Below are 24,922 nucleotides of genomic sequence, written 5' to 3'. Positions count from 1 at the left end.
CTGAGTTCAAATCTTGATCTTGGGCCAAGTTGCTTAACCTTATCTGCCTCGGTTAACTCATCTGTAAAATGAGCTGGAGAAGGACATGGCAAGCCACTCCAGTATCTTTACCAAGAGAACCCCAAATGGAGCCACAGAGAGTTGGATACAACTGAACAACAACACAAGAGACTACTTACCAAGGAGTAAGACAGGTCTGTATAGGGTCACTGATGCTGCCATGGATGGACCCCACCCCTTCATGATCTTTTAGCCCTGTCAGACTTGGCAAAGCTCTAGGGCACTGCTCTGTTTGACCTATACTGGGGAAATTCATGTGCAGCTTTCTTCAGGAAAGTAAGGCTATCTTTTTTTTTATTTGGGAAATGTGTCTCCCTTTTTCATTAAGTTGACACCTTTTCACAATCACTGTGAAAATAGAGACAGTGTAGATACTGAGAAGGAGAGCAATGAACTGAAACTCTTCAGTGCTTTCATTGGGACAGGTAACTCTTCTACACCTTAGTAGAGGGAGTCATAAATGGCTATGATTTAAACAAAAATTACCCCTTGGTGGTCTGTCTTCTAGAGCTAAACTTAGCTCTGTCTCCTTGGATGACAGCCATCCAGGCCATTTCCAGGCCTGAACTCAGATCTTTCCAGCTGCCAGTTTGGTCTCCATTGACAGAACTTTTATGAGGCGTGAATCATCTTTACGTCATAGAGAGGAGGAAGTGGGAAATTCCCAGGGTTCAGCCTGGACTGACCTGAACCTTTTCAGGACCGTCCTATTCTAGAATGGCTCCAAGGATACATGTCATCTGTTGCTTGGATTTCTTGGGTTTGACAAAGCAATGAAAGGTCTTGATTATTTCCTAGAAATCAGGACCCTCAGGTTGTGATACTTCCCCTACTTTGGTGACTTCTATTATCATGTGAAATTAGCATGTTGATTTAAAGATTGTCATTTAGAATACTTGTTAAGGTAGGAATTGGTGATAACTCATATATCTGTGCTCTTAAAGACTCTACTGGAACTTTTGCATGAAAGGAGAATGAACATCAAGGAAGACAGGAGACCACAATACAGGAGATAAACAAACCCCAAACCCTGTGCTGGTGAGGATGCCCTTGAAAGAGGCTTAAATATCTCTCCTCTTTACTTGTGGCTCCTTCTATGAGGCTCTGCCTCTGGGAATCCTTCCATGCTAAAGTGACACCTCCCCAGTAAGGGAGGCCTCCCCCATTGGTGGCACCCTCTGGACCCATCTTCAAAAGTACTTGGTGCTGACTGTGTCGTCATTATTCAGGGAACCTGGGCAGAATGAGCACTCAAGCACCTGGCATAATTCCTGGCAAATTTGGGCAGTGAAATAAGTGAATTCACAGCTAGACAGACAGGTAAGATTTGCTCCCGCTGTATACCCCTGCACAGCTACGGCATCATTTTTCTTAGCGTGACTTTGCTGTTAATAACAATAAGAAATGAATTTCACGAATTCGATGAGTAGCATGTCACCACAGCTGTCTGTGGCCCCAGGGCTCATCTCTTGCCCTTCCCCCCTCCACACAAGGGCCCTTTATTCAGTCGGTCATTCTTTGAGGTGTGAAGGTAAGCATACTCTACCTTGCATTGTTGCTGCGTTGTCAGGCTGAGTCCCACTTTCAATTTCTCTGTCTGGCACTGCAGGATCTGAAAGATGTGACACTTGAGATTAATGTGGTCCTCTTGGGCTTTGCTGCTATGCTTAAGGAAAAGATCATGGTAGAGCAGCCTCTGCTTTGGCACTTTGGTCCCAGACACAACCCTGGAGGGCAGCCTGGCCTTTGGTTGCATAGAGCTTTGAGAATTTTGGGCATTTTAGTGGGGGAAAGAGGGCTGGGAGCTCCCAATTCTAGAAGGTTCCTAAAATGGACCTGGATTTCCAATTTTCTTAAATTCTTTGTCACTTGCTTCAGTCTCCAGAGATTAGTCACATGGCACTGGTCTGTCAATAAAAATCTCCTTTAAGACTATCTGGTACCTTCCCTTGACCGAAAAATGAGAAGATGCAGTAACCCAGCTTGCTCTGACAGGCCTTGATGTTGCTCCTCTGCTTCAACAAGAAGGTGTCAGAAGCCCAGGTTGGGGCCAGGCAGGCCTCAGCTACCCCCAGACGGTGCTAATAGGGCAACAGGGGGTGGGAATGATGGATGGGTGGCAAGGCTTCCAAAATGTTTCTCAGACTTGGGATTTATTTTTTCATCTAAGGTAAGATCATGAGGGATTATTTTTTGTAGTCTTTTTCAAATACAGGGAGCTGCGTGTCTCTTGTAGAATGGAGGATGTCTGGTTTATATTGTGAAATCTTTCATGTGGGAACAGCCAGCAAAAAGCAATTTGGGGATGCTCTGGTTGGGCTCAGAAAGGCAAGCTTCTCTGTACAGAACAGCACGTAGTTTTAAATGGACAAGTTGGCACACGCTGAGTGTGTGGGGATTCTGGGCCTCCAGGCCCCATGGGAATTCCCATGCTAATGGATACCACAATATCTCCCAATGCCATCCAGGATAAATAGGTACAGGCTGGGCTTGAAATCCATGGTACTCAAAATGCTGCTGAATATCACCCTTTGGAACTAGAGGGGGGCCTACTTTCAGGTGCCAAACCTCCTCAGATGTAAGCTCAGGGCCCATGAGACAAGGACGCACACAACACTCAGCCCTTACCTGGTTAGAAGCAGATGAAGGCCCAGCCCTGGCGGTGCCTGCTAGGATGCTGCCCTCTATGGACCTGGGATTCTAAGTGTCTTTTTGGTGCCTGTTTAGTGTTATATTCCCTACATTTCTCACCGCATGGCCCATGTTATGATGACTCTTGTTGTTTGCACTCCTGTGGTTCATAGAATGGGCACCTTATTTGAAGTTCTTCCTTCATGATCTAGAACTGTCTCGGGAATGAGGGATATGACAGCCCATCCATTCCTTTAGTGCATTGGTGTAAAGAGCAAGTAAGTCTAGGCTGCCTATATTACTCTAAGGCCTGTTACCCAGCAAGTTGCTGTTAGTACAAGACAAGAACACTGAACCTATTCTTTGTGTTTCCCACGCATGCAGTTTGTATGTTGTATGCATGGAAACATCCACATACCTACCTATCACAGAATCCCAAATTTGTGCATCTGTATTTGGGTCCAGACTGGTGGTTTCTCTGGCCTATGTGGAATTTTCTGAGTAGAGCCACCCTTCACTGATAGAGGAGCCTTTGAGAGGCTGGTGACATGCTCAGGGTCACCCAGCTAGGAGGTGTCAGAGGCAGCACTTGAACCCAAAGCTTTCCCCACTAGGCCACTACTATGTGTGCACCCACACGCGTGTGCACATCACTATATTGCTATGTAAATGAAGAATATGAAAAGCCCTTGAAGTGAAGAGGTGCAACTCTTCTGGCTTGAAGACTGAAAAAGGATGCAAGGTTAAGATTGGGCCACAAGAACCCATTTGTAATGGATCGTGTTACATGCCACCCCCACTAATGATCCATAAGCAGCTAGACAGCAAGTATCCGGGGCCTAGGTGGGTTTCATTTGAAGTGCAGTGAGGGGATTTGAGGTACACAGTAAACACTTAATCAGTGCATCTGTATTGACTGTTCATACAGTTGAAGCTGCAAGGAGCTAGTCTACCCTCTTCATTTTACAGATGAGGAAATAGAGGCCCAGGGAGATTAAGGGACTTGCCCAAGGTCACAGAGATATTAAGTGGCAGAACCAAGATTAGAACTTGAGTCCGGTAACACCGTGGTCAGTAGCAAAGTTGAGTGCAAATGGCCTTTTGCCATGTTGCCTCCTCATTGTGGACATTTCCTGTTATTTCTACGCTCTCTGTATCTCTGTAGGATGCCACTTGTTTCTGATAGGCTTCATTCTTGGGATTGGAAGGCTAGGCTCTGATTGGGGCACCTGAGAGGGAGACTATGGAGGCAGACACCACTTACTACCTGGGAGCAGCCTGAACCCACTGTCACCTGAGGAGGCTTGCTTCAGAGCCTGCTCCACTTGCTCACGGCGCTTAGACTCAAACTCCAGGGCCTCCTGCAGTTTTCTCTTGGCCTTCTTCTCCTTCTTCAGGCGCTTCTGAATTGTAGCTGGAATATACAAAAGGAAAGGATTGGTGAGCACTTGGCACCTGGGGAGGCTGGGCTGACTGGAGGGGGTGGGAGTGCAATGACTTCCTTCTGTCGCTGAGTGGCTGAGATCTCCACTTTCCCCACATAGCTCTCAACTGTTCAGAAGTCCACTATGATGGGTACTGTTGTTGGAATGCTTTGGGATTTAAAGGCTACTCTGCCCACATTTAAACACTGTCCATAACTGGCAAAAAGATCTTGTAAAGAGGCAAAGGGAGAGCTGAGTGCTGGTTACTCTTTCTCTTCCATAAATATAAAAAAGAAAGTAGCTATTGAAACCTGATGAGGGGACAAGTGACATGTTCTATTTTTAAATTCAGAAATAGCTTGTCTTTCTTTGAGAGGCAGCCCTGTTTCATATGCAAGCATGTCACTAGGGTACTACAAATACTTCTCAAAGGAGAATTGTCAGTGAGCCAGTGGTGAGTGCTACAATCAAACTCAAACAGAAACTGATTCCCTGCTGGCTTCATACTGACTTAGAAGACCACTAGGGAACATTATCTACACTGTATTTTTGATTATTCTGTTAAACATTCTCCAATTACATCTTAATCTGGTTCCCCCAACACTTAGGAGTTGTGCAGCCATACAGATATGACTTTGACACCTCTGGTGTAGAGGATTCTGGAACAAGCCACAAGAAAGAAGGGTGGCACAGTGAGTAGAGCACTAGGCCTCGAGCCAGGAAGACCTGAGTTCGAATCTGACCTCAGACACTTCCTCATAGTGTGACCCTGGGCAAGTCACTTCACCCTATTTGCCTCAGTTTCCTCATCAGTAAAATGAGCAGGAGAAGGAAATGGCAAACCGCTCCAGGATCTTTGCCAAGAAAATCCCAAATGGAGTCATAGAAAGTTGAACATGACTGAAAAATGACTAAACAATACCATACTGCCACCACTAGCACCACCAGAACAAAAAATAAGTTTCTCATTTTTCCAGGCGGGGGACTGAGGGCGACGTAGGCCTCAGATTTCAGTGCTTTATCCCTTAGTCTCCACAATTTGACAGACATGATTTTTAAACCCAAGGGATCATGAAAGTGTATTCCCTGGAAAATTTTAAGACTAAGCCTATAAGTCATGGAAAATGACTGGGTTACAACTTAAAATAAGTCTTACTTTGTATCAAGATTTTAGACAGGGTAGCTTTCATATTTCTTCCCCCTCTATTATTCATGGATCTGCAAAAACATTTGTTGTGACGTGCTTGATAAAGTGGCATGTCATAGGGTGGAGGGTCAAGAAGATCTCAGATGAAGAATCATTGCTGACCATGCTGACTGTGTGACCCTGGACAAGTGGTCAGAGGCATCAAAATATGTGGCCCCAAGCACATTCAAATGTATTGGGAATTTTATTTAACAAAAGAAATAAAATTAGAGTAAGACACAGATAATATTCTGTTTTAAACCTGGGTCAGTGTATGAACTGCAGGGATGACTCCCCTTTGCTGTTTGGGTTTGATGCTATAGCCCAGAGTTCAAAGGGCTAGTGAAAGTTGGCAGGATCTGAACCCAGGCCTTCCTCTCTCTGAGTCCAACCATTCCACCACGCTGTCCCCCTGCAAAAGTGTCGCATTTCAATCCACATTATATATTCACAGTAGATGCTGATGTGACTGAAAAGGTACTAGAGTAAGGCCTTGGATTTAGTCCTAACTAATTTGGGGCAGATAATGGCAGTCTCTCTGGGGACTTTGTAGGTTCAAAAGATGGGTATCTTGAAGGTCCCTCCCAGTGCTAACATTCTGATAGAATTCTCTTCTACACTATTTACATCACAAGCACATGTACTGGTACCAATTCAAATTTTAAATTGACCTAGTTGATTTACCAGTATTTATTCATGTGAATGACTTTCACTGACTCAAAGAGAGCTAATAATATAACAATGTAATTCACCAGTGTGGGGGAGGGGGAGGGAACTCTATCCATGTAAACGGGCAACTCATCTCTCATCCAGTTGCCCTGGGACACTGCCTGACTCTTGCTGTGCCCATGGACATTGGACCAGTATGTGTCAAAGGTGGGACCACCTTCCTGGCTCCAAGGCCAGCCTTCTGTCCAGTTCATCTCACGGCCATTCTCATTCCCCTATCGGAGGCGCATTTAAGTCGCTCCAGATACATGTAAAGTAATGAAGAGCAAATTCCGGGGGTGGGGGTGCGGGGCCAGTGAGGAACGAATCCTATTCAGTGGGAGAGAAGACCCTGCTTTTATTAAAAGTAGCTGATGAAATTGCTCACTTGATAATATTTCATAAAGCTCAAAATAACATCCCAGTAAACCATATAACTATCGATTGAACCAGTTGTTTATATGCATCTTTTCTGGTATGTTTTAATTTAGTTCATTTTCCCAGAAAAGACAAATTTTGGTTCCAACAAAAATTCTACTTCAGATATTCTTCATAGTTATGATTATGCTGAGTTCTGTGATTGAAAATATCTTATACCCGATACCACCGTGCTCAGGGAGGTTACATGACAAACTCCTCCATTTAACTTTGAACGCCCTTCACACTCTGGCCCCAACCTGTCTTCCTGCCTGGCTGTACATCCCCATATACTTGCAATTATTCTCTTTCTAGCTATCCTACGTATACGTGAGTGTATGTATACTTATAGTCTCCTCTATTCAAATGCCAACTCTCTGAGAGAAAGGATCGTTTCATTCTTTGTATCATCGCCAGCACATAGTAGGCACTTAGCAAATACTAATTGATTGACGGAATGTAATTTACATACAACTGAGGAAGAGCCAATCTTAACTGTTACCTATAAACTGATAATAGCCTACAGTAACCTACAGTCAGAAATTTTTAATAACATTTCCTAATTAAATCCATGTTTCTATACAACTCAGGGAGGGAACTTCATTATGCAGTAGGCTAGAAAGCTCAGACTTTGCCATAATTGAATTTGTTCAGTCAAAAGAGTTCTTTTGAGAGTCATTGAGTCCTGGGTTCAAATTTTCTACTGCCTGTGACACCTTGGTTAGGTCTGTGAGTCTACAGTTTAGTTCTATTTTTTTGAACAGTCATACCTTAAGATGACCCAACCATAGATGGGTTTATTAAGACACTTTGGGTCCCATTCTACGTTTAATTTGGGGGAAGTCATTCCTCAACATTGGAAGAGAACCTTTTCCCACCTTAATTCTTCAAGGAGGGCAGCCTTTTCTTCCTCTGCTGCCTCTGATTCCTGTTGGGGCTTTCTGAGCATTTTAATTTAATCACCAAAATGCCAAAATTCTTTTTGAAATCAAAACTGTGTACTATAGACTTGACAGAAACTGTGACTGATTCATTCTAAAAGAGGAAAGACCCCAGCTCCTTGCATGTGACACTGACTTGGGAAATGATTATCATTGAAAGAAAAGGTTCCATCCAGTATGAATGCTGAAAAGCCAGAACTGGTTAACCAAGTAGTTTTAATGGTTATGGCTTCGGATGGACACAGACAGTGAGAAGTAAGGAGTGGATGTTGTTATCTAGTCAATAAGCATGCCAGTGAAGAAAGAGGAGAGGCATTTAGGGTACCTCCCAATACCCTGACTGTTGACCCTCTATCTTCAGTCCCTGTGCCTGGCCATTCTAAGAGGGTGGGACTGCATGGAGTTACAGAGACAGGGCAGGCTGAGGAAAGAGCTAGCAGCTTCCTAAGCCCTGAAGCGGGGGAGACTGGTAGTGAAGGATGGGGAGAAAAGAGGGACCAGAAGCTCATAGCACCTTTCCCCCACCTCTCTGTGATTTCGTCAGTGGGAGGAGCTCCCAGTATGAAAAGTCCTTCCATGAAAGTAGACTAGTAATTTAGACTCACAGATTTAGAGAGCTAAAAAGGACCTGAAGGTCTTATAATCCACTCTCATTTTACAGATGAAGAAACTGACACTTTGGGGAAGTTACACAATTATCTAAGGTCATCCAAGTAGTAAGAAGAAGAGCTGGGATTTGACCCCATCTTCTGGGCTTCCAACCCAGCCTCTTTCCACCAGACTAGGGGAAGTGACTTGGACAGGGTCATACAGCTTATATGTATCAGAGGAAAGACTTGAATCCAAGTCTTCCTGACTTGAATGCTGACTCTCCTGCCACTGTCACAATGTTTTGTACTTGTCAAATAAGGACATAATCTGCCACCTGCCCAGGGAGAAGTATTTAGTAAACGCCTCCTATGTGGCAGACATTGTGCTTAGCAGTTTACAAAAGTGAGAATGAAAATCAGGAATAGCACACACGTGTTGGCCCCTATACTTTGCCAACTGCTTTCCTTGACCTTGGGAGGCAGGTTGTACATACCAAGGAGGGGTCACATAGCTCAAGAGGACATAAAAGAATATTGTCAGGAGCTCCTTCACCCCAATCCCTGCATTTCCATAATGAGAAAATAGCCCAAACTGGATTTTAACCTACGTATGACATAAAGAGCAATGAACTTAGTCACAGAACCTGGGTTCCAATTCTGCCTTGACTGCTCCCTGCCTCTGCGACCTTGGTCTGCCCCTGGAGCCTTGGTCTGCGCCTCCCCCAGCTCTCCTGTATATGTTTTCCTTCATTTCTATGGAAGCTTGTTGCAGGCAAGGACTGTCTTGCTTGCTTGCATTTTGCATATAATAAGCACTTAATAAATGTCTTATGCATCTTAAGCAAGTCACTCAACCTCTCAGGGCCTCAGTTTCCTCATCTGTAAAAAGAAGGGCTTGCAATAGATGACCTCTAGGGCCCCTTCCAGCTCTAAATCTCTTATTCTCGATCTCTCCAAAAACTTGAGACCTTCTGGTTGGACTGTGAGGGAAAAAAGAAGCCTGAACAAACTATTTTAGGAGAAAACACCAAATAGAACTGAAAATGAGGGGCGCCTTACTGCATGAGGCACGAGGAAAACTTCAGGGCCCATTTACATGCACCCACAAAAGGCAAGGAGGGAGTGGCCACAGGGCAGGGCATTCTCCCCTTAGCGCATGTATGACTGTCAGTCTCAACACCCGTCCCAGCGTGCCAAATCATGGAAATCTGCTGACTGTCTCAAACTGTACTTAGTTGATTTCGCCTTTGCTTCCTCTGGTCTTCACTGAATTAGCCAAGATAAGAAGGTTTAGTTCTCCTTGAATTCAATGACTAAATCTCCATTCTGAGAAGAAATTCCAACCTCAAGGGAAAAAGTCTTCTCAAGAGCAGCCCTGCACAGGCAGCAGGGAAGTCAGTAAGCGGGCTCTCGCTCCCTTGCAGCCAATTTGGACAAGCCTCCTTACAACGAGGATGTCACTGTCCCAGACTATGGCACATCTGCTGGCCAGCTGGCCTCTCCATCCTCTAGCTTGCCATTGGGACTTCTGGAGAGGGATAGAGGAGGGGAGAGAGAGGGAGCGAGGACTTTTTGTTTGGGGGGAGCACTTGTGGTGAACAAGTTAGTGGAGAGAAGCCAGAAGCTACTGCCTAATGTGAGGTTTGTATGTCATCTGTGCTTTTGGTAGATGCCATTCCCATCATCCATTAGTAGCCATAGATGAATAATTGTTGCCATTTACATAACATGTTAAGGCTGACAAATTGCTTTACAGATATTCTCTCTTTAGCCTCACAATAGGGTGAGACAGGTGGTTACAGGTATTATTATACCCATTTTACAAATGAGAAAAGTGAGGCTTAGAGAGTTTAAGTGGTCACACAGCTAATACTTGTTAGAGGCAGGATCTGAATTCATTATTTGACCATCTTTGATTATTTTTTTCTTTTCTTCCTTTCTTTAGGGCAGTGGGGGGGAACACAAGATGCCTCAGACCTGTCATTTTGCCATGGAACAGCTCCTTTTACTGATGCAAACTGGAAGTTTATTTGTAATGCAGTCTTAGAAAGTTATCCCAGGCACCAGAGTTAAGTGACTGGCTCATGATCATTTAGAAAATACATGTCAGAGGTAACACTTGAACTCAAACTGTCTGGACTCCAGGGCCCTTCTATCTACTTGACCAAGAGTGGAAAAAGCCATTAGAGTATCCAGTATTTGTAACTGCCACAGGCATCTGTCTGTCAGTCTCTCCCCCTCCCCCCACCTTAGCCTAGGCCTCTCCTTCTCCGTGCCTCACTGTGTACTGCCTCACTGGTGGCTGCTTTGATGGTGGTAACACGGCCTTCAAGTTGCCAGACTCACCTCTGCTTTGCAGCTCCACAGCGAGCTGTCTTTCCAGAGTCTCTCTCAGCTCCCTCTCTCTGAAGAGCTCCATTCTCAGCTCTTTCTTCTCCTGCTGCATCTGCTTCTCCTGGATGCGGGCATTGTCAAGAGCCACTTTCAGCAGGCCCTAGGAAGAAACAGAAGCACAGTTCCTCAAGTTCAGTCTCTTTGTCTGGACCACTTGATGCCTCAGAGGTGATGAAATAGCTGCAATAAGATCCATCTAAAGAGAAATGTTATTTGGATTGGAGAACTCACCTTCAATTACATTTGGCTACTAAATTCCGAAGCTCAGTCTTTGTTTTAGCAATCCCCCACAGCCTCTGGAAGTATCCCCGGGACACACAAAAGGCCCCTCTGTCCTCACCTAAGGTGATCACCAGTGACGGAGACACTCCATCTGCTTTCCTCACTCAGCAATGAATGAGCAATGAAAGAAAATGCTTTCTTTTCTTAAGTCATGAAAATAAAGAAAAATGGAACAGAATATTTAAAATGGGATCATTCACATAATCCAAATGGGCCTAGAGGTCTGGCATATCAAAGAAGGAGTGATCCTTAAAAAAAGTTTTCATTTCCCAGATTTCCCATCTTGGCACTACATACAACTAAATGATGAACAAAACAGTTACAAAACAAGTCAAATACAATGGCCAATGTTCTTACCACGGTCACAAAATTAAACCTTCTGTTAACAATCAGGATCCACAAAATCAGACAGTTTCATTGCTATATTTGGTAGTGCTGCTTAGGTGTCTGGGGAAATGTATTTCGTAATGGATACTATTTGAGCGTTTGGGAAGCGTGCTGAGGCAAGATGTACTAATGTTAAGGGGGAAGAAAGGACTTTTCAGGCCCGTGGTATTGTTGGAAATGAAGCAAGTATAACTTTACGCAGGTTATGATAAAATGCAGTTTATCTGGAAAATCTGTGAGTGGGTAGAATTTACATAAAATGTCCTCATATAAAAATTTCATGCTTCATTGTTTTAAATGATAAAAATAGCTATCCGAGTTTGTACAATTTATCTTTGGTAAATTAAATAACCAGTCAATATTTTTAATGTTGTCCAAAACGTCACAAAGAATGACAACTAACACTGGATAATTATTATGTTACACTGATTTTTGTCTAGCAAAATAATTACCTGAATGTTGGTCAGAAGCGTTTCCACGGAAGAAAGACTATCAGCAAAAATGAACGGGGAAGAGAAGCCAGCAGGCATGGCTTGTCCGGCCAGTTGGGCCTTCTCTAGGCCTGATTTCATTATCGGCATGGCAACCTGTACCTCTTCTGTAAAATCAAATCATATTATACTTAGAGACAAGTAGAACCAAACATCAAAGCATCCACTCATTAGCAGTTGCCAAAAAGACCCGAGTGTTCAGATTGTCTAAAAATGACAGAATTCATCTAGTCCATCCCCCTGCCTTTAGTTTTCCCCAAGTGAATTGAAATAATGAGAAACTAAGATGATTGGAACACATGCTGTCACTAAAGAGGGACAAGAGAACATGTAAATAGGATAAATTGTCCAATTGGAGCACCCATGTTATCCCCAAAGGATACTGTTACCTATAAGAATGTGGACTGCCTTTGATTCAAAGAAACATTTAGGAACTGAAAAGATCAACTATAATAAGGGAACAAAATGTCTAAGCCCTTTTCCCTTTAATTTCTCTTCTCTCCTAAACACAGTGCTCCAAAGGGATTCTCTCGAAATGACAGGGGGTCTTAGTTCAAGGGAAAAGTCAAAGTGAGAAGTGTTTGGTTCAGACACGGGGGGTGGGGGAAGGTGGGGCACATTGAGGGAGGGTTGAACAAAGAAGAAAAGAGAGGATGCTGGGGCCAAGGCCTTCACCAACAATTTCAGCCCAAAGGTGCCAGCTGATCTCCCTTCGGAGTCAAGTTCATTCAGGCCAAGTGCGCCATTGTCTTCCACTGTGTGGAACATGGTACCTTGGGCTTGGGAAAGCACTTTACCAAGCAGGCACATGGTGGGCTTTGTTCAAAGAAAACTGCTGCGTAATCAATGTAAGAGATAACTCAGAAACAGCACCCAGTGTGTCCACCTGTATGAGGAGCATTCCTTCAGTTATTCAACAACCATTTTTATTAAGCAACTACTGAGTGTAAGGCACTATGCTAGGTGCTGGAGAAATCAAGGCCCAAAAAGAACCAATTCCTGTCCACAAGAAGTTTATACTATATCAAAAGATGCGACCTGTAAACAGAAAGATAAATACATTCATTTTTAGGTGGAGGTACCAGTTAGCAACCTATGATCAGGATTGGGCTTGTAGAGGAAGGGGCAGTTCTAGTGAGCTGTGATGGAAGCTAGGAGTCTAACGGCTGTAGGGGAGGAAAGGTTTTCCACTCCAAGCATGGGAGATAGCCTGTGCAAAGGCACAGAGGAGGGAGATGGCATGGAATGTGAGAGAACAGCAAGTCACCCAGTTAGGTATAATGTAGTATGTTTAGGGGAATAATGTACAATAAGCCTGAGAAGATAAGGCAAAACCACCTTGTGAAGACATTTAGATGCCAAACAAGAGGCTTTGATTTTTATTTTAGAGGTAATAGGGAGCCACTGGAGCTTCTTGAGCAGGGGAATAATATAGTCAGAGTGTGGAATATATTGGAAAGGACCATAAAATTCATCTAGTCCAACTCTCCAATCTTAGAGAGTCCTGAGAAATAGGGAGTGCCTAGTCCCAAGTCCACAAAGGGGCAGAGTAAGTGGCAGAATCTGAGTTGGAATCTAAGTCCCATGACTTCAAATTTCCATTGCACCAGGCTGTCTCCTTTTAAAATAGCCAATATGAATAAAATGATATCAGTGAAAAGTGAACAAATGGAAAGGAAAACGGGCTTTGTGAATGGGGTTTGGATTTCTGGACCATATCTTAAATGTGAGATTGACAGGCACCAGGCGTTGGATGGAGGATAACAAACAAGTGGCAGTAAAATGATTTAAAGGGGCTTTAAGCCGAAAATGAAGGGAGAGAGAAAACTGCTAACAGCTGGCCAGCCACCAAGCTGATCCCACAGTGAGAAGTTACAATAGATGAAGAAGAACAGTGTGGTACAGGGGCAAGAGTGCTGGCTGTGCAGTCAGAGGATCCAAGTTCAAATCCTGTCTCTAATGCTTATAACCTGTGATTTTAGGCAATTAGAATTCTATTAGAAAAGTAAAGATAATTAATAAAAAAGCATTTTCAGTTAGAATGGAGAAGAGAAGTATATCAAAGTGACAGAGAGAAAGCAATGCTACTTGGTTCCAATTTTGCTTTTGTGGAAAAAGAGAGAAAATGTGGGCAAGACATCATGGTTTTGATAGAGTTCCCTAGAAGAGTGTCTCAGGGATCTGGGTTTCATCATGTGCTCCTTAAACTTCTTTATCAATGGCTTGGGTAAAGACATGGCTGGCGTGTATGTCATATTTGGAGATAAAAGAAATCTTGGAGAGTAACTAACATGTTGGATGGCAGAATCAGCACGTAAAAAAAGATCTCAGCAGACTACAATATTTAATAAGGTGAAATACAATAGGTACAAAAAATTTTGTGCTTCGGTTCACAAAATCAACTTTGCAAGTAAAAAGGTTGGACTCAGTGGCCCCCCTCCAATGTCCTCTATAAGCACAGGTTCAATTGGTGGCAAAGTCTGATAGGGCCTCTGATGGCACATGTTTCAGACTGCTGACTAGGCTTGAATCTAAAACAAACCAATTTCCATGAGATTTGGAAAGGAGACCTTTCATCACATTATTCCTGATGTCTTTAGGGACTCAAACAGTGATCTGGTGTTCAGTTGAAGCTCATTTTTCAAATCCAAGCAGCCTACATATGTAGTAAAGAGAGTCTTGAACCCATTGATTTCCCAGTCATCATGTTGCTCTGTGGGAGTCCTTGGATGGGAAATACTGGCAAATCATTGCGGGAATTTTCAGTGAAATGAGCTAATGGTGGAGTGTTTTCTCCCAATAAATGGCCCTTAATATCTCGGTGTTCCCAGAACCCAGAGGATACAAACTGCTAATTGATTAGTTCATGGAGGGTCAGGGAATGTGTATTCTCTGATTCTCAGGTATGCAGAAAACACAAGCATCCATATCCCAATGCCTGGAAATTCCACGTTAATGTGGCAAACCTAAGTCACGAGATGAGGAGCACCTTCACTGCAACTGTTTTTAGTAAAGATTTAAATTAACATATTGCCCGTAAATTCATTTCCAAGAGCAGTTGCACTCCCAGTGCCCAAAGTTTCATTTGTCACCTGCCTTGGTCATATTAATTTGAAGATGTACCATTAGAATGCTGCATGTTTAGTGAGTCCTTTTCTTTCTTTTTCTTCCTTTTGTTGGGGATAGTGGGAGAAGGTTAGTTCAGAGGGAATCAGCACATCGGTTAGAACTGTTGGGGGCACAATTCAAAATGCAACATCGTAACATCTGTAATACCATCTTCTTGTAAAAACACGCGCACACACACACACACACACACACACACACACACACATTCCTAGGCATGTCATAGGCAGCCACTATTATGTATCTCCAAAACATTTTCTGACAACAATTTGAGTCACGTTTGGTGCTTTCTTTGTATTGTTAGAAGTCTCTGTTTAGATGCTATTTAGTCTTGACCACATGAGTGCAGTAAGTGGATAGAATGTCTTTGTCATCATTTGTCAATATTAATAATAACTGGATCTGCTCCCATCCTTGTACTGATTAATACAACATTTTAAAGGACAGGTCTGACATTGTCCCAAAGATCAATTTTTAAGAAGTGAATTTACAAACTTAGAACACTGACTTCCTGCTGATTCAGAGACAATAGGATATTCTCCTGATGAAATATTTTCTATCAAGGCAGAGTTCTGAAAATTAATGGATTACTGGGGATGGTGCATTTTTACACAGATGTGGGACATCAGTGACAAGGGGCTGAGGGAGACCCAACCAAAGAAAGGCAGTGGTGGAGAGGAATGCAACGCCTAAAACAAAACTCTAACTACACGAAAATAGCCAGAAATTGCTTCTATTTGGAGATGAAAGTAATGCTATGAAATTGGCCGAAAGGCAAATTGGTATTGACTGTGAAGACAGGCTGCACGGCCTCTGCTTTGTAATGTTGCTGTACAGTAGATTGAAGTTTCAAAATAGTATTACTCTTCTTTAAAGAGATAGACACAGCTAAATTAGGTGCTGCTTGCTGCAGTAAGGATCAAATGCAAAAAGAATCATATTTCATCAGACCTAGTCAACACCAGGAAAATAAATAGAAATATAAGAGGTCTGCAGGCAATGATTCATTTTGATAATCTGGCCCACGAGAGACACATGGAGACAGCACACAGATCTAAGCTTCTACCAAAAGACAAATAGGACACAGAGGGTGGGAATTGGGATGACAGTGTAGCAGAGGTCACATCGATTTTCAGCAGCAGTTTTCACACAGATGAGATAACCCTGGACTCTATTTGGCCCATTGTTCATACCCTACCTGTCCCACAAGCAGTAAATTTCCTAGTCCCAGAAAAAGGGCAGTAAAGAAGAAGGATTCTACTTACGACTTCTTATGATTAAGTTTTTTGTGCTACCCAAACATGGTCTGTGGACCAAGGTCACATTGCATGTTAAGGTCTGTAATAGCTGAAAACCAGCAGAAGCATATTATGTTTTAGCATCTACGACTGGAAGCTGTCAAACCATTCATCACTTTTTTTTTCTGATTGAAATCACATCCTGCAAAGATGAATGATAAATGCATTAGAAATCGATTTCAGTCTGGTCGTAGGTCTTCACATCTGAATGGCACCTATGTCTGGTCCACATTCAGAGGAGTGTACTGTTAGGTAGAAATGTATTAGCTAGTCTCAGGCCTGCTTTAATTGGCAAAGCAATTAAAACCAGGCTAATGCCAGACACAGAGAGAGACTGGTGGTTAAATGGGGTTATCTCTTTGCAGTCAAAGGAGAAAGGAGCTTTGATTAGGCATTTTGATATAAAAGGCCACGGCTCAAAATCTCACCACTAAAACCTTTACCACACATACAGCACAATAGAATAAGCAAGAAATAGACAGGACAGCCAGAGTCTAGCCAAGGACACAAACAACCGCTCCATTTATTGAAGCAAAGTGAGGACCGCTTTTATGGAGCTTCTTTGTTAAACCTGCCATGCTTCGTAATAGCACTTGAGAATCCATTTAGAGGATAGTCTCTCTATTTTAATTTCTTGCTTGGGGCCCAGATGAATAGATGTAAAGGTGGACAAGTGTTATATTTGTAGAGAAAAAAATAAATAAATGGTAACTACCCAGAATGGAAAAGTTCCCCCTGAAAATTACTCTCAAGGCTGCTGGAAAGTTTGCAAGGTGTGGCTCTCATTCATATTCCTCCCTCCTCCTCCCCTGCAAGAGGAATAACACCCCCCCCCCCCACTCCACCAAAGTAGGAAATGCAGCCACTTACCCAAGCTTCTATAGTATTCCACAATAAGCAACCCAAATCTCCATTATATTTGAAATACAGATGGCCAAAGGGATTGTATTTGGATGTATCATTAGCATTACATTCAAGGGAAAGATGTCTCCTTGAGGTCTTCACTGTACTACCTAGCTCCCAGTAGCTGTCATTCTTAGCTTATCTCTGCCTTATTCTCACACGGTACGGGTGGGTGAGGACCAAACTATTCTCTGAGGACAAGTTGGCCCCTTCTAATATGAATGTGCCCACAGTGGGCCTGGCCTCTGAACCACTTCCCCCAACTTGTGAGTTTCTTTAGTGTCTCCCTTGGTCCCAGCACTGACCCAGGCAATTGGGAGTCACGCAGGACATGGTCCTTGTGCCTTAGGAAGTTTGCAGTGTTGTTGAGATGACACTGATACATAACAAGTGGAGGTTCCACAAAATGCTATATAACTGAGTATTCAATTGAGTGGTATAGATTCGTGAGTGTTGTGAGGAGCTCAAGGAAGGGAAATGAATGAGGTCTTCAGGGATCTGCTCTTTCGTTCATTCAGCTACATGCCAATTGATTGCTTATTTGCTCTAAAGTCTGGTGCTGGGTGCTATGAGAGATATCAGGAGGTGGAGATTAGTCTGATAGAAGTGTGTACTGTAGGCTACACAACACCATATGGGAGCTGGAGAAAACAGATCCTTAAAAGCTTATAAAGCCCACTATGTTTTACACAATTCCAGGCACCATATAACATTCCTTCCAATTGCTCAGTTCTTAATTGAAAAAAAAAATATGGATATACCTACATTAGGAGTGCTTAGGGTCACACTGCTTTGTGACCAATGGGGTATAGAATGAATCAAGGATGACTCCTAGAGCCATATATGCACATAGACAAACACACAACTGCCTTTCAGTTGGAATGGAGGAAAGGAAAACAGCTTTTTACAAATAGCCAAATAAAATCTGTTTGAAATGTTCCAACTAAATGGAACTTTGAATTAACTGATTTCCCCCCTATATTCGCCTTTTAACAGGGATTCTAATCAAAGAGAATTAGATTGTGGCAAAGGATTTAGATCAAAAAAGCAATTTCCAAGGTATGTCTTGGGCTTAGTGTCCATTTGGCCTAATCACCTCCCCCTTCTTTATCCATGGTCTTTACTCAGTGAGAGTCCCTACAAAGCCCTCAATCATCACAATCATATTGTGTTGAGTATATCCACAAACGCAGAAAAGTCTGCTTGCATTTTAGGGGGAAAAAGTATCATGTGTTTGATCAGTTGAGGTATAATTTTATTTGCTGATACGCAGCACCTAGCTTTACCACAGAATGACTATGAGTTAGGAAGAAAAGCCCTCCCTGTTTCAGTTGGACCCCTTCCTTGCCCAGAATCATCTTCCCATCATAGCTTAGAGGAACCTGACCTTCTATCCAGGCCAATCAAAAGGAAAGCAAAGGTTGATAGATGGAGGAAGTGCATTTCTTAAGGAGAGACAGAGAGAAAGAAACCACATAAAGAAGTTTAAACCTGCCCCAAGCGCCTGAAGGGAACATTTGGAATAGGAATTGAGAGCAGCACAGTCAGAGAGAGGCACCACAAAGAATTAAGGATTCACTTCTCTTAGTGACCTCTGAGGGGAAGAGTTAAAAAGCATGTGAGAGTGGTCAGAAGACAGTAGGAGCATATATCTGGACTCGATGATGGAGCTGCCAGTGAAGTGAGGCTTAAAGCCATATGAATCCCTATTCTAGGACAAATGAAGGCAGGCAGTATTCTCCAGCATCGGTGATTGGGCTCTTGCAGCTGATAGCACTTGGAGGCCTGGGAGGAAGGAGCTGTCTTTGGCCTTACTAGGGAGGCAGTAATCAGTTCAATGTCAGCACCTGGAAAGGTGAGCTCTGCCAGGAGGTGGGCACCTCTTTGCTAGTATCAGGACAAGGGCCCTCTCCCTGAACCTGGCACAAATCAGATGCAGAAAATGGTTACTCTGACCTTGTGCTTCAGGTACCAATGCTAAAGTCACAGATGGCTTTCTCTTAATTACCATATCTGAATTGAAAGCTGATGAACATTGGGGGGGGAGGGGTGAATAATTTATTAATCCCACACCCTAGATCTAATGCAGAGGTTTCTTAAAGATGATTTATATTCCTTGCTGTTACAATAACATTTTAAGGAGTCTTTTTAATTAATTTTTTAAAAACTCACTTTTAAAACAATCCTTAATTGTTATCTAAAGGTGTCCAGGAAAATGCAGGAGCTTTAAGAAAATAGCCTACAATTAAAGAGGCTGCTACGCTGCACAGTGCCAACCCTGCTCCCTTGTGGTTTTGATCTACACACTCTGAAAATCAATTTATTTTTGCACTGAAGAAAGGAACCTCTTAAATTCTTTTCATACCATCTAGTCAGGCAACAAAGCAAAACAGAGAAACGTGAGCACGTGCAGGTAGAGGAAAACGAGAGCCTTTTTTTGAGGGGAAAATTTATTGTAAGCAATTATTTAGTAAGGGCCGAAGCCTGTCTTTGGAGCTATTACTTGGAGCTATTTAGTGGAAGGAGGGAGATACAGAACATGATGGGGGGAGGCGAAAAGAGAGTGATGCCAGCCCAGAAAATTCATCAAAGAATCAGGTTTGGGGGGAGAGGCAGGCATATACTTTTGTATGGGGAACTTCTGGTGTAGAAACGTCATTACACAGAATGTTTAGCAGCTCCTCAAACTTAGATAGTTTTGGATAATCAGATGGGACACTGATGAGTTAAGTGACCTGCCCAAGGTCATCCTAGCTAGTGCGTGTTGGGGGCAGGATCCCAGCCTGTGTCGTTCTGACATTTTCATGATACTCAGATGGAAGAGCAGAGCAGAGATCTTCAGGGGTGGGGTTGGCAGGCAAGACCTTGTTGCCGTGTCCTTGCAAATCCCAAAGAGCTCAAATCATTATACCGAATCCTTTAGCAGTCTTCTTTAAGAGACATTCGGGTGGGAAGATGCATGGTGAAGTGGAAAGAGCCCTGGCTTTAAAGCTGGAGGCGCTTGGTTCAAATCTCGATTTGTTTCTTACTCCTGTGTGACCTTAGGCAAGTCTCTTCCCCAACTTGGTGCTCACTTTTTCATATGCAAAATGAGGAGGTTGAGGTTTATTCCTCTAGCTCTAAGGGGGATTCTGGGAATAAATCAGCACATAGAATCTTGTATGTTGTCTTGTCTCCCCAACATGGGGACCATCAGGTTGGTACTTCTCCCCCTGAAACTGGCTGAAGCTATATTAAGGGAGTGGGCATCTATAAGCAGCACTCAGTCCCACAGCCATCACCACATGCACAAAGGATATTTTTAGATGCTGCCTGTTGCTGGCAAGCAACTTACTTTGTGTGCAACAAAAACTCCCAGGCTCCAACCCAGGGGGAGCCAACAAGCCCAGTGTAGTTCACATGTTCCAAACTGACTCTTGCTCATCATCTTTCCTAGCTAGTCTCATTTCATATTTCTCTCAAACCTCATGATTTTTGTCAAAGAGAACTACTGAGCACCCAGATATGCACTGTCCTGTCATTTCCCAGTGAGGCTCCATGGCTGCCGTCCAGAATGTTGGGTTCCCGGAGGATACCACCAGCCTCCAGACACCAAGCTGAGCAGCACTGGTCACTTGGAGAATGTTGAATGGCCTGGGCTGAGTGGGGACAGCGAGATCTCAAGACACACCCTGATCATGGACTTTCAGAACAAACCACGCCCTTAGCTTGTCACCTGTTTGTCTAAAACAGAACTCAGGGGAACAAATAACCAAATCCACTGATCCACATGTGGATGGAGGCTGGGGCTCCACGGAGGATGGCAGCCATTGGGTTCTGGTCAGTCAAGCTCTTACTTAACTTAATTGTCCTTTTATGAAGGGGAGGGGCAGGGGATTCAGATCTATGAATTTATCAGTATGGGGCATTCCCAGGTGGACACCCTCTCTACAGAAGCACAGAGTTATGAGAGGCTCTGAAAAGTTAAATGACTTGCCCAAGGTCCCTCAGCTAAAAAGTGTCAGGGGTACAACTTGAACTTAATGCTTGGGTGCTCTGCAGCTGCCCTCCTATCTGCAATGACACATGCCTCTCGGGTTTCACTGCCCAGAAGTTGGGATATGTCAGAAGCATGATCTGAACATAGGTCTCTTTGACTCCAGCTACTCTGGTATGCCGCTTACCTACAGAAGAGTTCATGAATGAAACAGTCCAATTAAAGATGACTTTTAGAATCATTGTTATGGCAGGCGGAGATGCCCCAACTGCTTGAGAATATTTGGTGAGAATTTATTTTACCCATGAGTAATATTAAGTAGGGAGCAGCTAGGTGCTGCAACGGATAGAGTGTTGGGCTTGGAGTCAGGAAGACTCCTCTTCCTAAGTTCAAATCTGGGCTTAGACACTTCCTAGCTGTGAGACCATAAGCAAATTATTCACCCTGTTTGCCTCAGTTTCCTCATCTGTAAAATGAGCTGGAGAAGGAAATAGCAAACTGCCACAAAATCCCCCAATGGGGTCACAAGAGCCTAATGTGACTGAAAACGACTGAACAAAAAGAGTATCAAGTTAACTCTGTGGTACTGAATGTAAAATTAAGTTATCAAAAGCTTGACTGACTCGATCCTTCTCCCTCTCTGCCTTCCTACATGCACACGCGTGTGTGCATTGCTGTATATACGCACTTATTGTGGAGAGAAACCTTTTCTCAAGCAAACCTTTCACATTCAGTGAGGAAAAACTCCCTTTACCAATGGAAAAAGGCATCTGCTCTGCAGTGAGCACTACCTGGGAAATTGGGAGGTTTGCCCAGAGACCCCAGCCAGCAGGAAGCCTGATGTCAAGACCAGCTTTCCATCCACTATACTCTGCTGCCTCATATAGACTCTATGAATTAGTGGCCAACAACATCCAATTGAATTCAGGTACAGTTGGATTCCATCCTTATGTGACACATGGTCCTGCATTTCCCATGGTCCCACTTTGCTAACATTCAGTCTTTTTTTGAGGTGTATAATAGTCAAGAACAAATCACTCAGGCTGACTCTAAAGAAATAGTGCCCTTAATGCAACACTACTCTCAGGATGTTGCCATTCCCGTCGGTGCTTAGAGTGCAGCCTCACAAAACAGTGTAACCTGCTCAAATGGCAAGATATCTTTTTGCAATGGAGTGTTTGTGTCCAGGCAGATACAAGGTTTGTAGAGAATGCATCCAGGGAGCCATAAAAGGAGTGGGAAATATATTTCTCCATGGTATTTTAGTACTTTGAAAAATTCAATCACTGCCACCCCCCAAAAATGCTGCTGTAAACATCAGAGGAGCCTTCTAAAAGCGGCGGGCTTCCCACAGTACCTGCGCACTGCTGATTCGGGTAGATGGAATGTCCCTTTCCTTCAATGCTAAAGTTCACCTTTTAATTTCCTTTTCAAAATATAGATCATTCCCAGAGAACAAGATTATTGCCCTAGCAAGTTTACTGAGCTTTAGGAAGAATATTACAATCCCCAGTCAAGTCTAGAGGCCTTTCCCAAATGGAAACGCAAGGTGCATTATCAATGTTAGCATGGATTTTAAAAATCTTGACAGTTTCTTGTAGGCATGTCTAGAGTCCATCATAGAAAATGGGTGCTTTAAAAACAATTTCAACATAGAGTATATGCCCAGATTCAAATAAGTGTTAACCTGACCAAATCTTTGTTGTCCAGTCAACAAATCATCACACCCTCATTAAGGGTCTACCATCCATGCACTAAGCACTGGGTTAAGGCTGGAAATGCAAAGAAAGGCCTCAAGGAATCTACAATGTCCCAAGGATTCCTTGTGTGGCACAATGGGCCTTCCACTGATAATCTACCTGACTGGCTCCCTACTGTGCTTCTGGTATATGTGCTCTGGTCCCAGAATTTCCACCCATGAATATCGTATTTCTTAATATTCAAAGCTCCTGTGCAATGTTCCCTCCCTTTTACAGGTTTTGTTCCCTTTTGAAAAAGGTGTGCCTTTCCACAGCCACGTTCTTCTGCTCATGGATTCCAATGCAACACTTCTCGGTCATAGCTACGAGGTCAAATGACCACTAGTGATATAGGGTCTCTGGTCCATTTCTTAGATTTCATCTTCTGTCTTACTACTGCTTTCTTCCTAAATTGTAGGTATTCTCCACTGAAACTAGACTTAGTGTGTGTGTCTAAATGCACACGTGTGCATACCATTTTCTCTCTTCTACCTCTGTGGCATTTTTCAGCTTAAAGCCCTCATGATCAAAATTTCAGGATTCCAGAATTTTTTACCCATTCCTTCTTAAGACACACTCCATCCCTGGGCAGTCTGCCTGCCTCCAGTCTCCTTATCCTGCATACTGCCATGGAATCACAGCAGCTCACAACTGCAAGAGGCCTCTGAGATCAGAAATCCAATATATATCTGAACAAGAGACCCTTCTGTATTATATCCAACAAATGGTCAACTAAGTCTTTGCTCAAAGATAGGGGTAGGGAACCTACAGTGAACCTTGAGGCCCCATGTGGCCCTCTAGGTCCTCAAGTGTGGCCCTTTGACCAAACTGAATCCAAACTTCATAGAACAAATCTTAATAAATCCTTAATTAAAGGATTTGTTCTGCAAAACTTGGACTCAGTTAAAAGGCCACATCTGAAGACCATGAGGCCTCGAGGCCACAGGTCCCCACCCCTCCCTACCGCCCTAACACCTCACCCCACCCAAAGAACTCCAAGAAATGGGAGCTCTCAACCTAGGTAGTCTATTGTACTTTCAGATAAATGTAATTCTTAGATGTTTCTATTTTGATGGAGCCCAAATGTTCCTGGCTTCTGATTCTGTCCTCTGGGGCCAAGCAGAAATAGTCTATTTCTTCCAAGGAACAGTCTTTTAAATTCTAGGAAACTATTACTGCCATGCCCTCCAGCCCAAACAACTACAATATTTAGTCATGAAATTAATCTTCTCTCAACACAGTTTTAATTATATGGCCCCCTTCCACAAAAGCCTTTAAGGTCTCCCTAGTGTCTATAGTCCATTCTCCCTAACCTGACATTTCTGATGATCCACTATTTGGCCCAACACATCTTTCCAACCTCATCTGCAGCTCTTCTACAAGAACATTTCTATTGCAGCAAAATCGACTATTGACTGTTTCCTTAACATTCTTGGAGATTTTCCAACTTTGCCTTTTTGTTCCTGCCATTCCACCTGCTAAGAATGGCCTTTCTTCCTTCTTCTATATCAAAAACCTGCCCTTCTTTCAAGGCTCAGTTCAGCAAAGCCTACCTTGAACGCTGAAGAAGCCTCCCCTTCCTCTGAACTCTTGCGTCACTTTTTTGTCTCTCATTCAGTTAGCCCTGAATCTCCAGCTACCCCTTGACCTCTTTTCTTTTGTTTACTGAACTAGTTTTTCAATCCCATCTTGCTAATTAATTTTTCACCTGTTTATGAAATGTCACCTCAATGATCTTTAAAGCTCTTGGAAGGCAAGAACTATGTCATGTACTATTTGATTTCTTCCACAGTTCCACACAAAGCAAGTTGAACTCCAACCTTGTAGCTCTGTGATCCGCCTTGGAATTTTCCCATGATCCCCCATTTGGCCTATGGTTAGAGCAGAAATATAGTCGACTGTGGCCCTGTCTTAAAAGTAAGGAAGATAAGCATATGAATGGAACTCTGAAGGACTATCCCAATTCAATCTCATTTTTCCCATACGTCAAATAACTGCCTTTGGATCTGAGAAAAACTCCCTTCCTCACCCACTGTGTACATAGTCAAGAGCTAAATGCTGCTGCTGCTACAGTGAGTTGGCAGTCACAGCTTGTGCTTTCTGAGTTTACAATTTAAATGGCTTTTTGTTAAACCTTGAACATCAATATTTGATATTTATATGTTAAACCAGAGCTATTCACAAATTAAAATCTCATTTACAATTTTTAATACTGAATTTTTCAATTATATTCCATAAATATTATGATACCTTGCTCTCCCTTGCTCTCTCTTTGGATCAGTGAACACATTTCAATTTCTAAACCCAGCCTGGGTTACATTTTACCCACCAAAGAGACAAATCATGTCAAGAATACCACTATTACCTTT

General features: G+C 43.1%; 1 protein-coding gene across 3 annotated transcripts in view; it reads right to left on the bottom strand.

Moving 5' to 3' along the window:
• DACH2 (dachshund family transcription factor 2) overlaps nt 1–24,922 on the bottom strand; it is a 412,262-nt gene that overhangs the window by 16,972 nt on the left and 370,368 nt on the right. For all 3 annotated transcript variants that reach the window (XM_072626181.1, XM_072626182.1, XM_072626183.1), the window contains 4 exons: nt 11,473–11,618; nt 10,304–10,451; nt 3,986–4,105; nt 1,607–1,672 (listed from right to left, as the gene is read on the bottom strand). In XM_072626181.1, the coding sequence (XP_072482282.1) occupies nt 1,607–1,672; nt 3,986–4,105; nt 10,304–10,451; nt 11,473–11,618 (480 nt within the window). The remainder of the gene's footprint in view (nt 1–1,606; nt 1,673–3,985; nt 4,106–10,303; nt 10,452–11,472; nt 11,619–24,922) is intronic.

This window comes from Notamacropus eugenii, chromosome X (genome assembly GCF_028372415.1).
Source record: "Notamacropus eugenii isolate mMacEug1 chromosome X, mMacEug1.pri_v2, whole genome shotgun sequence".
NCBI lineage: Eukaryota > Metazoa > Chordata > Mammalia > Diprotodontia > Macropodidae > Notamacropus > Notamacropus eugenii.
The sequence above is the reverse complement of the archived record's forward strand: the minus strand, read 5'-3'. Positions and strand labels throughout refer to the sequence as shown.